Source organism: Coturnix japonica, chromosome 1 (genome assembly GCF_001577835.2).
Source record: "Coturnix japonica isolate 7356 chromosome 1, Coturnix japonica 2.1, whole genome shotgun sequence".
NCBI classification, from domain to species: Eukaryota; Metazoa; Chordata; class Aves; order Galliformes; family Phasianidae; genus Coturnix; species Coturnix japonica.
The window spans coordinates 44,671,208-44,684,017 of NC_029516.1; the positions used below are offsets into that span (position 1 = coordinate 44,671,208).

General features: G+C 38.6%; 1 protein-coding gene across 8 annotated transcripts in view; it reads left to right on the forward strand.

Moving 5' to 3' along the window:
• The window catches only part of TTC26 (tetratricopeptide repeat domain 26), a 44,396-nt gene that overhangs the window by 5,449 nt on the left and 26,137 nt on the right, over positions 1-12,810 (forward strand). For all 8 annotated transcript variants that reach the window (XR_004307046.1, XR_004307047.1, XM_015861770.2 and 5 more), the window contains 5 exons: positions 1,021-1,135; positions 8,958-9,007; positions 10,395-10,540; positions 11,727-11,898; positions 12,313-12,387. Coding sequence is in view for 6 of the 8 variants with exons in the window: in XM_015861770.2 (XP_015717256.1) it covers positions 1,021-1,135; positions 8,958-9,007; positions 10,395-10,540; positions 11,727-11,898; positions 12,313-12,387 (558 nt within the window). In the remaining 2 variants the exon portion in view is untranslated. The remainder of the gene's footprint in view (positions 1-1,020; positions 1,136-8,957; positions 9,008-10,394; positions 10,541-11,726; positions 11,899-12,312; positions 12,388-12,810) is intronic.

Here is a 12,810-nt window from a genome sequence, read left to right on the forward strand (position 1 = left end):
CAATGTGGTAAATTCACCAAGAAGGGAAAAAGTCCAATTAATGGAGCATCCAATTAATAGGAGGAAGAATACCGAGTTGGCAATGGGGTATGTTGTTGAGAGAGATGAGAGGCTTCTGGTGGTTGAGAATTATAGAGATAATGTTCATTAAGCAAGTCATGTGAGAATCTTGAATGACCTGGCCTGCTTTTGCCTTCTGCTGGAGGCTGGACATGGGATGGGGAGAAGGAATGCCAGCAGGAGGAACATTCATTGGGAAGGTCCTTCTGAGTAATTTAATGGAGCCTCAGAGAGTAAAAAATGGCATTGAGGGATCTCTCACGTGCCTGTGTTTTAGTTAGCTAGTGTTGTGCAGAGCAAAGATGTATATCTTAAGGAATATCACTCTTCCACAGCTGCACAGTTTCTTGCTTCATTAAAAGAGCAGATTGAAAGATTTGTCTGTTGGATTTTACTTTTTTTTTCCCCCCCAGAAATTACAAGAGATAGAATAGTTTATGTATTATTATTATTAAGGTTTACGTAATGAATGTGAAAGTGTAAAAAATATCAGAATGTTGTGTCCAGTGGCTTTCAATAACTGTTGGCTGTAAATCTTAACACGAGAAACAGTGAAGTTAGGCACAATTCAGTAATAATTGCTATGATTATACTTTTGTGTATGTGGCAGACTAGAGCATGACCAAGACTGACTTCTGGGCTTGTATTTATCTTAAAACATTTTAATAGTGCATCCCTATCAGTAAAATGTTTGGAGCACACACCTGCAACATATGAGTATTTATTTATAAACTATACACATTAAAGGTGAGATAAACTTGCAGTGACAATGTTTAATGTTGCTTGTCCCCATTGACTCTTCCATTTTCGTAAACAAAAAGGAGTTGCTCAGTGTATCTTAGGTTAAAATGGTTCAGTTGTAGGAGTGATGATGAACTTGGCAATAAGGTGGGTGAGCTGAAGAATTTGTATGCTATTAAATGAAGAAATAAAGCACAACAAAATCCACTTCTTTTACAGGAATATGAGGCCTTGACCAAACAACCATCTTGCAATCCTGATGTTTGGGTGAACCTTGCGTGTACCTACTTCTTTCTGGGGATGTATACACAAGCTGAACAAGCAGCCCTGAAAGGTGAGATGTATGTCTCTGGCTGATAAACTGTTTGTAAATGATTTCAAGAGGTAGTACATGGTGCTATTTTTTCAGAGTAATAAAGGATACTTTTGAACAAAGTGGGGTTTTTCTCCCCCCCCCCCCCCCCTTTTTTTTTTTTTCCCCATTCAGGGCAAGATTTATAATGTGATTTGTTCCCTGAAAATACCTTGGACAGGTGGAACAGCTGGAACTGAAAGAAGCATATGGGAAACATTTTCTCTTATAATTTCTAAATACAAAGCCTAGCATATGCTGACCAGCAGCAAAAATTTACTGTGACTGCTTATCTCTGAGCCATTGCTGATGAAGCTAATCAGGATAGTGAAATTATAAAAAAATAACATGAGAGAATTCAGCAGTTTGAGTAACTTAGTAGATGGTCTTACTGCCTTTTTAGTTAGATGTTAGGGATCTGGCCATAAGGTGTGGACTTTGCTGTACCATGTTATTACATTTCCGTGTTAATGTGAATGTGCATGGAATCATTTAAAGAAGAAAAATGGAAATTAGATTCCAAGGCACTTTTTACTGCCTAAAAACGTCTCTGCAGTTTGATTTTGTTACCCTTCACTTTCTGTTCATTTAGTGACTTATATTGTTTCCTATCACCATGTATCTCAGTGCTCCCTAAGTACAATAAATAGTAGTGGTGTTCTCAGTCAACTTTTGACTTTCACCTTTTTTAGGACAAGACTCTTCCGAAGTCTTTTTTGTTTATTTGTTTCATTCTTTATTTCTATAATCTTGGGCTGAAAATAGGATAGGGAGAAACGTGCTGTGCATTTTCTGCTACTGTGTTAGAACACCACCAAAGAGGACAGTTTTGCAGTATCATCTAGAGATAATTGGATTCTGGTAACCCTTTGAAATTCCCTGAACAATCATCCTGAACTTGATTCCCAAGACTAAAAATGTTTTGTTTCCAACTACAAAAGGTTTCCAGCAGAAATGTGTATTCTGTATTCTTGATTAGTGATCTGTATTGTTCAAGAAGTGTGCAACATTTTAGTATTCATATGTAATGATCTAATCCTTAAAGTACATCAAGGTTGAGTTTAGGATATTACAATCTAGGACATGAACTTGAAATCTAAAAGTAAGTGGGCAATAGATCTGAGGTGTCACTGTACCTAAACCACAGAGGAAGCAAATGGCTGCATCCTGTACCAGCTGGAGCCTGCTTGTTGTCATCAGCTTTACATAGGGTAAATTACAGTTATCCGTTCTGGAGGTGACAGATACACAGCTGGACATGCATCTTTAAAGCTGTGAGCTGAAAGTGAAGAAAGGTTAATTCTCCCCTGCTCCCCAGAACAGTTCTTGGTAGCATGGCAAGGGGTAGGGTCGGTGGTGTGGTTAGCAGTGCTCAAGTGCCAGGAAAAAACAAGGCGGGACTATTAAGAAAGGAGTGCATGATATTGGGAATGTAGCTGAGGGACAAAACAGAAAATAGCTTAGTAGTAATGTTACTTCCTGATCTTTATGTAATTGTGCAAGTAGGGCTGCATGCCTGTTTTTATAGTATGATGCTAGGCCTTTGTTGTGAATGTTGCAGTACTGATGATTCCTAGCTGCTTAAGCTTGGTGGGGAGGCAGAAACAGCTGAAGATTTGTAAAACTTGGGAGCTTTCAATGGAGAAAGGAGAAGTGTTGTAGATTCCCCCTTTCCACATCCATCATTTAGACCTTTCCTACACTGAAGTTGAATCATCGTATTTGCACTCAAAGTGTATCCTCTTTTGGTTTATTTTAGTGTCTTTCAATGGCGTCAGTGACCATTTTTCTCAGTACATTAACAGAGGAAGCTGTAGTATCTTATGATTTCTTCCATGGTTTTGCAAAGATCCGGAAGAAGCAAAATACTTCCCTGAGTTGTAAGCACAACAGGTGAAGTCTGTAGAACGCCACCATTTATCTGCTACTGCCTTTAACTCTGCTGTAAGAGTGATAGATACCATTAGTGTTGGGCTCCTTACCATTGCTATTTTGGGAATGCTTTGCCAGACTTTTTTGCATACTGTGTGATGTTTATTGATTATTGCTGCAGTTGTCGTGCCCCTGAAAGCATCACAACACTAAAACAAATGAAGGAGAAGTAATTTATTTTCATTTATAATTCTAAATTCCTACAGTGTTGGAGTCTTTGCATGAAAGGGAATGTAAATTCCAGCTAGCTTTCTGGAATAGCTTGTCTGCAAGAAACTATAAATATCTGGAAATTAAATAGAAGTTCCTTCTTGTCATTTACTGTTGCCATTGCTTAAAAAAATTCCTAACTGGGGAAAAAATATGAAGGATGTTTAAAAATCAGGAAATGAGGGTTAAAGGCCGTGAGGTAATTATTGCATTTCATGAAAGATGGCTTGTGATCTGTTCTGGAGCAAGACTGTATTTTTTAATGTGAAGCTCGTCATTACTTAAATAAAACTTAATTGGATATTCTCTCAGGAAATAATGTCTGTGCATCAAAAGTCATCATATAAACCAGAATTACTGCAAACATAACCTAAGTGGAACAAAAAGCCAGTAGAGGAGAATCCTTTTTTGCACGTTCTTCATTATAGATGTACTTTACCTCCTCTAGGCTTTCTGCCAAATTCCTTTCAGTTATTTCTGGCCTCTTTTTCCTGCTGTCCTCTTATAGAATCATGTGGTTGGAAGGGACCTACAAAATCATCTAGTCCAACTGTCCTCCCATTACCAGTGCTACCACAAGCCACTAAACTGTATCTCATAGCTCCTCATCCAGACACCTCTTGAACTCTGCCAGGGACGGCAACTCCACCACCTCCCTGGGCAGCCATTCGAGTACCTGACCACTCTCTGAGAGAAAAAATTTCTTCTTGTGTCTAATCTCAACCTCCTCTGGTACAACTTGTGGCCATTTCCTCAGGTTCTGTTTGTTGCCTGGCAGGAGAGGCCAAACCCCTTCTCATCACAGCATCCCTTCAGGAAGCTGTAGAGTGCAATGAGGTCTCCCCTGTGCCTCTTCTTCTCCAGACTAAACAATCCCAGCTCCCTCAGCCGCTCCCCATCAGACTTGTGCTCCAGATCCCTCACCAGTTTTGTTACCTTTCTCTGGACACGTCCAGGGCCTCAATGACTTTCTTGTAGCGAGGAGCCCAAAACTGAACATAAGACTTGAGGCGCAGCCTCCCCAGTGTTGAGTCCAAGGGGATGATTACCTCTCTGCTCCTGCTGGCCACACTATTTCTTAGACAGGCCTGAATGGCACTGGACCTCTTGGCTACCTGGGGATGTTTTAATTCCAGAATCTGTGGTGGAAATAGAGTTATTCAAGTCAGCAAATGTTGTACCATAGTCATTCCATGTCAAAGCTTCCAAGTGATGCATGGTGTATTCCTTCTGCCTCAGTGCTTTAATGCACAGGGCTGGACATTTATTTTCCTTAGTGTATGTCGGCCCATCTTGCCTTGTAAGAATGCAGCCAAGTCTTCATCTTGGCTTAATAAATCATAATACATATATTAATTTTTCATTATAAAGCCAAGTAATCTTATGTTGCATTCCCAGTTCTATGCCTTCAAGGAATAAATGACAAGGACCAGAAACTCAACCTGGCATATTTGCGTAGAAATGCTGGCAACTAAGACTGGAGTTCAGAAGCCTGTATAGTGCTCTCAGAAGCACTGCACTAAGAAAAACACAAGAACCAACAGTATTCTTCTGAACCATAAAATACATGCCAGCAAATGTGATTTGCACATAAGTGAGGCTGCAAAAAAAAAAAAAAAAAAAAAAAAAAAAAAGACAAACAAAAAAACCCACCACAGTCTCTTTATTTTAAATGTGGAGAATTCCAATTTAATGTAATTTTTGCGCACAGATAGGGTTGTATTAACTTGTCATTAGAGGTTTTTTTCCTTCTGTTTGTTGCTGGGCAGCTCTTTATAATTAATTTGCTTCTTCACAGCGCTTTGTGTGTGAGCTCAGAATGTGGTTTAACTGAACAGATACTTCTCATTTCAGCCCATGCAGGAAGGAGCAATATTGCACAAAAGCAAAACAGAGATGAATTACGAAGAACGGCAGCATTTTCCAAACCAGTTTTGCTTATTCATGCAAAAATGTTTGCCAGGTACCAAGATAGTTGTCGCCAGAGAAAGTGTGCAGCTACAGGAGGGTATCAAAACATTGCTGGCTTTTCTTTTCCTTTAGGCTGCATCTTTCCCTATGTGCAAAATTATTTGCTGTCTGCTTGTACTGCATTTCTTGAGAACAGAACAGTTCATCTTCTTCGCATTTCAGCTGTTGTTTTTGAAGCAGCTGAGTTCGAACATTCAAAGTGCACACAAGAAAGTATCAAATTATAGATCTTTTAACTTTAAAAACAACTAACCTTATTTTGGTTTGGTGGTGTTTTGTTGCTCTTGTTTGGTTTCTGTTGGTTTTTTTGTTTTTTAAAGCATGGTGGAATCCACACAGCAGAAATAACTGAGTTTGTGTTTCAGTCATCTTCAAGTTACTGTGCTCAGGCAGGCCTGAAGTGAAACGTGTGTTGACTGCAGGGAACTGAACACACTTGAACTGACTTTTAAGTGTGAGAGAGAATAAAAGTATTTCTGGAAAAGGAAAATTTCAGTGTATTATCTTTGCAGGTTTCATGTGAGAAAATTCTCAACAGTTGAGCTATTCAAGTGTGTCTAAGTGTGAACCTCAGTGTTAGACACTGTTTCTTCCTGACATTTTTCCCTTACCAATGCACTTTCCCTCCACCAGTGAGACTGTGTTTCTGAAGCACAGAGGGCTTCATTCAGCTGTGTTCAGGTGAGCAGAGCATTGTTTCTCAGGGCCAGCATAATAGGGTTTTCTTTGGTCATATTTTCGGTGTTACCTGGCTGAAGCCTTGTCATCACTGTTGCACCCCTACCCCCTCCCAGATCTGGAAGTTTCAGATGTATTCTACACCTGTTGTTGGCATGTGAAGTGCACTATAGATCCATGTCAACTATGACTATGGTCCCTGAAACATCGGCACTGATCGTTACAAAAGTTCTAGCATACAGATATTGTTGCATTTCTTAGGTGAAAAGAGATATGCCTAGTCTGGCTTCCTCAGTGATTTCTTCAGTGCAAGGGCAATACCAGACACAGGAATAGGGTCCAGTTTATCGCGGTGCAGCACTGTCATCATGCTCTCTAGATTTCTAAATGCTGATATAGATAGACAAACAAACAAACGAACAAAAAAGCAGTCTCCTTGAAAAAGTAGGATGGGAAAAGTAATGTGTGCTTCCTCGTGGCATTGACAGGTCAATGACAATGACATTTGATAACAGAGAGTAGTAAAAGAGCAAGCCTAGCGTTCCTCAAAATGTCTTTGGTGATGAGGTGCTTTCACCCCTTCCTGCCCCAGTGATTAACAGCAGCTTTATCTAATATTTGTTATTTGATTCTATCTGGAAATTAATCTGACCTTATTCATAAGTCTCTCAAAAAATGAATTCAGCACTAGGAGAAAATAAACTGCTGTTATTGAATGTTTCCATGGCTCTGCTTATAGTGTCAACAGGACTACTTTTTTCTTCATTCGTTTTTGACCCTCCTCTTCCTTGCCTGACATCATGTAAAAAGGTTATATTTTAGAGAATATAAAATGGATTATCCTGTATCTTACAAAGTGGGAGTTTTTTTCCAATTCCACATGCCTATGCAAACCATCAAAACTTGGGTTTCAGCTTTTGCCTGGTTTTAGGTGTAGAATAACATGGACTAACCCTCCAGCTCTTGCCAACAAGTAAATACCAATTTCAGTGTCAGATCAGATGCCAGATTTGTGAGTGCAGCACTACCATCATTGGTTGACCAGTGGAACAATAATTCCTCAGTTTAGGTTCTTGAGGGAATACTGCTTGCAAGTCACAGAGAAATTAATGCTAAAACCTACTCCAAAAAGAAACAAAACCTATGCAAAAAAAGAAACGTTGGTGTCTTTGTTTGCTGGACTGTGGTTATGCAATATGTTATTTCCAGTGTAAATCCTACAAATTGCCCTGCTTGTATTTTTGGAGTCTTTGATGACCAAATGTTTTGAATTGCAAGGAGCGGTGGCAGTTGGTTGAAGTTTTGCACGAAAGCACGTGTGGGGTCCATGTGCAATCTTTGTAAACCTTGATAAGGAAGCCTATCAATTAACACCAAGGTGTGTGCAAAGTTAACCTTGGCATCACTGCTGGCAGCGCATCGAAGAACTTGCTTTAAGTCAAAGTACTCCAGCTTTCTCACTCAGTGGATGAAATAGTCTGTGGAATGTACTGCAGTGCCAATAGTAATGCTACTGCTGCTTACACAATATTGACTGTAGATCAGGAAAGCTTTCCTTTCCTTTATTAGAACAATGAGAATTCCCTAATATATCCTAGACTGAAGACCATGCAGCTTTGTAACTACTTGGATCCTTGGATAGTAATGCTTGGCAAGATATTTTGGTGTTGTGAGAACTCACGTACCACCTTTTCCTGTTGGTGCTCCTTTATTCTATAAACTCTTCAGAGAGAAAATTTGCTGTCTTTTTTTTTTCTATACATAGTTGGAGAGAGTTCATAGAACTTTACAGTGTCCATCTGATGAGAATGGCCTGGTTCGTTTTAGGCACTATAGCGGATTAAAGTTTCCTTGCTATGTAGAGAAAAAGTACGAAGTATGGAAATCTGTCCCTAAATTGCCATTTAAAGTAAATCTAATTTATTGCTAGAAATTTCCATCTTTAAGAGGGAAGAGAAGGAGGTTTTGGTGGTTTGAGCTCTCTTTCATGGTTTAGGATGTCAGAAGAATTACAGTGTTGCATTATAGGCCGCTGCTTTGCTAACTCTGCATTTTCTTGGCCCTGTAAACACTAATTCTGTTTTTTGTAAAAATTCCATGTAGATCCTGGGTTGCCAGCTTGTTGGTCTGAGCAAAATTGAGAGTGCTCATTAGCTGAGTAGGCTGAAGAAAACACAGGAAACAAGGGAAGGCTTTCTGGAAGATTGCTCCCAAAAGAAGTTAATAGCTTTGTTGACTAAGAACCTTGGTCAATCTCAGAGAACAACAAAGCTCTCTGTAGTCACTTAAAACTCTGCAGTTAACAGTTTGTGCTGTATGAAATGTGTTAAATGTAATTCCTAAACCTGCTGGAGCCAGAAGTTTTAAGGACTTCAGTGACTTTGGAGAGCCACTCTTCTCTCTTCATGTCTTAGATTGAATCTTATCTGCTCTGAGTACAGGATTCATTAATGTGCCTTTTGTTCCTCTGGACTGAAGAAATATTACAACTATGTATGACATCGTCTGTACACATAACCAAATGGTAGCAGCGCTGGAATTCGCAGTACATTGAAAGTCAACAGGATTCCTAGAGATATGAATCACAGCTTACTTCAGATATAACCTTGATTATGAGATTGTCTGTTGCTGCTTTTTTTTTACTCTATGAGAGATGTGCTGCGTGGCATCTGGGAAAAAAAAAACAACAAAAAAACAAAAAACACTTTAACCAGAAGGACCAGCAGAGAAATGGTGGTGCAGTTGTTTACGGTTGTAAGGCTTATGGAAGGGAGAGGCCAATGAAAATGTATTTTCAGCAGGGATTTCAAAAGAAAAGGATGGGGAATGAGGATGGGAAGCAGGAAGGCTTTAAGGCCAATTAAAATTGCTGAAGTGAGGTACAGTCAAGAACTGTATTTGGGCTAGTTAATGAAATAAAACAAGCGTATGCACGTCTTTTGGGAAAGTTCAAATAAAAACTATATGTCCTGAGTTGTTCTTTGCAAAAATACTTACTGAATTCTCCTTACAGCACCTAAGAGTCGTCTTCAGAACCGTTTACTCTTTCACCTGGCACATAAGGTACAACATCTTTTCATCACTTGTGTTTTGCTTTATTTTCTTTTCAATTTGGTAATTTGTAATGTGTTCTGGCAACCTGGGCAAATAATTAAAATGTCTGTGGTGGAAGGAGAGCAAAGATTTTCTGCTACCACTCTCCTGTAATAAAATGTGGAGGAGAAAGCAAGTGTGAAAATACAATCTTGGAATAGATGCCCTCAGCAAGTATCTACAAAAAGCCTTACCCAGCCATCTTCATGCAAGTCATACAATAAGAACCTGATAGTATTTTTGATTATGGAGAACCTGAGACTTTGAGCAGAATCAGGAATGCATACACAACTGTTTTCTTTTTCTTTGAAGTTATCAAAGTTTCCTAACTTGCAGCTGTGCTATACTTAGCAGTTTGACCAAGAAGGTTCATAAGGCATTTTTGATCCTCCTAAGTCATTCAGTGTCCAAAAAGTAATCATGTTTATGGCATGAGACTTACTTAAATGTCAACAACAGTTAAGTGACTGTTTCAGTAACCACACATGGCTGTCTTCCCTTCCATTTGCTTTGTACCATCCTGTATGATACCCAACCAGTACTGTGCTACCAAAGAGACTGAGTTTGGAGCAAAATAAGGTACAAGTCCTGCACGTTAGCTTTGATGCTAGATTCTCTTTACTTAAATTTCTGTTGGCTTAGAAGAATAATCTTACAATGATTCTGTAGCAACATTGGCACTTAAAAGATGGTCATGATAAAAAGAAGGGAAGCACCGGAACAACCGATTTGAGTAAAATGATTGCTAGATAGCCTCAACTTTACTATTGTAGTATAAGACGGTTGTTGAACTCTGTTGCTTTTTTATACCCTAGTGTGCTTGTTATGTGCTTGACATCAGTGCCTTTAAAAATCAGTGCTTTAACTGGGATTTTGAAGGAACGATGAAAGAGAATTTGTTAGTGTTGTAAAGGATTGTGAAAGGTAGTGCTTGGGTGCTGGCAGGACTTCCATTTTTCTGCTATCCATGAGAAATAACATCTCATCTGTTAACAGAAAAAATTCTGCCCAATTGAATAATAAGTTAAATCCTGTGTTGCAGAATTATATTTGTGAAATATCTTAACTGATTAATTAAGCTCTCCTATCCAGCAAGGCACACGATGTGTAATTATGTCTAAATCACAACTTAAAGGAAAAGGCGTGCTTAGTTCTAGCCTCACACTTATCTGGTTACAGCTGGTCTGTTTCTTACTGTTTGGCTTTCTTCGCTGTTCATATTAACTTTGAAGTAACATCCAGATGTTAAAAATGAATCGCTTGCTGCTTGCCAGTGAGGGCAAAACTAATCCAGCACATTAACTTAAAATGTATTTCTCATTGAACTTTTCTGAGAATGTCTCACTTTCTGTTTTAGTTCAGTGATGAGAAGAAACTGATGAGCTCTCACCAAAATCTGCAAGACATTACAGAGGATCAGCTTAGCTTGGCATCCATTCACTACATGCGGTCCCACTACCAAGAAGCTATTGATATCTACAAATGCATTCTTCTTGAAAATCGGTGGGCATTTCTACTCTTAACCTTACTTTGGTGTCTTCGACATCATTGTAACTAAACTACAATTAGTTGCTTTTAGGTTCTAAAAGTAGGAATTTTCCCCAATTACTATGCCCTCCTTCCAACACAAAATGTGCACAAGTTGGAGATCCCTTGATTTTGTTCACTGCACATAATTATGGAAAAATGCACATTTTACAAAGTAAAACTGCTCTCCATTGCTTTATTTTCTTGTAATGCATCATGACAGCCCTCTATATCTTTATACTTTTCTCTTCTGAAGTTATGTATAGTGAATTAGTCTGTCTGGTGAACCTTGCTTTTGATCACTGATATCTGCTTCACCAGTTACCCTTTCTAAGAAGGGGTTTGGCTCTTAGCGGTTATGTAGAAAGCTCTTTATATTTCTTTAAGTATCGTATTTTTTGTCATATTCTACTTCTTAGTTCATAATTCAACAAGGAAAAAACTGAATTCTTAAGCGGCTGGAAAAACAGTTTGGTAAAGTAGAATTTGCAGCCCCAGAATACGTAGCTGTCTGGCACTGTCTCCTCTTGAGTGCTTTAGAGAAAGCTGAGTGTCCTTCATAACGTACATATGTAATTTAATGCTCAGGAAAGAGTTTTTTAAATTCTAAATCTGTAGAAGCAATCATGCTTCATAACCTTCATAACAGTTATATTTTTACTTACTATTCCCAGAAATATCTATCTTATTTCTGTGCCTGGGTCTTCTGTTTTCATATCTTGCAGTAGCCTGTGTAATTTTCTAAAACAAACAATAGTTGTATTTCTAAGATAATAAGATCAGTTGAAATGTTTTAAGTGCATCTTAAATTCTTAAACACACAAACTACAGAAAATCCTGTTCTGTCATGACAAAAGTACTTCTTTTTTGTGGATTTTCTTAGTATGAATTACCACATTTTCAAAGACCTGCAAACCAACAATGCAGTCAGTAACTGTGTTGGAATAGCTGCCACTGAAAAAAGTAATGCACATCTGATAATGCATCTATGCAACTTATGTCACAAACTAAAGATATAAAGATACCTAACAAGTATTTAGAAATCCCAAATTTGATGTGCTTGTTGAAGATATAGGGCTTCATCCCTAATTTTAATATTCTGTTATATAACTATCTGGTGGATTGAAATGTTGTCTGAAATGCTTTTTTTTCTGTTCTGCAGGGAGTACTTGGCTCTGAATGTGTACGTGGCTCTGTGCTATTATAAACTGGATTACTATGATGTATCACAAGAAGTGCTGGCTGTTTATCTTCAGCAAGTTCCTGACAGCACCATTGCTCTTAACCTCAAGGCTTGTAACCATTTCCGACTGTACAATGGAAAGGCTGCCGAGGTATCTATTTGACAGCCCTTCCGTTTGCCTTCATTTCAGTTCAATGTCCCTTAGGCATTTCTTCTTGTTGTTATCTGTCTTTATCAGTTAATCATGTTGATAATGGCCTAGTATCACATCACTGTGTACTCTTATGAGTTTAACCTACTTCAGTTACCCTAATATTAAGCTGTCTGTACACATGGGTGCATGGATAGTGGTCTTACTGTTTTCCTGCTCCTCTTTTGATCTTCTGTCTGTTTATTATTCAACTGGTAAAAATCATCATATAAAAGTGGGAAGGCACAACTCTTCCAGTGCCCCAGAACTGGTGGAGATGTTTCTGTCAGTTTTGGGACAAACACGAAATTCCATTGATGTCTGTGTGCTTTTTTGTGTGTTATTGTTAAACTTTTTGAATACGTGTAATTTCAGGCAGAACTCAAGAACCTGACAGACAGTGCCTCGTCATCTTTTGAGTTTGGGAAGGAGCTCATTAAACATAATCTGGTGAGTAATGTACTTCTTGAGCTTCATCGGGTCTGTATTCATTTGTAGAGCTTTTCTTGAAGACTTTGGATCTACAAACATCTAAATCTCTGCTGCCCTGTAAGTCCCATTCCAGAAAACCAATCTGTATAATCGATGTACCATCAAGTTTGTAGCTGTTGCTTTTTTTTACCCAGGCATTTTCTCTGACAGTTTGAGACTGCATTATGAAAATAATAATGTTGTTGCATTTACACAAAGGGCATATCAAAACTATTCATAGCCTGTAAGAATACCCCAGCAGGATACTTTGTAGAAGCCAGTGAACTAGGGTAGAATAGTCACAAGGCAGAATGCATGACCTTGAACTGTCAACTTGGTGTTGTCTACAATTGACTACGATGTCAGTGGAATTAAGATAACTCAGGAAATGGTCATTATCAA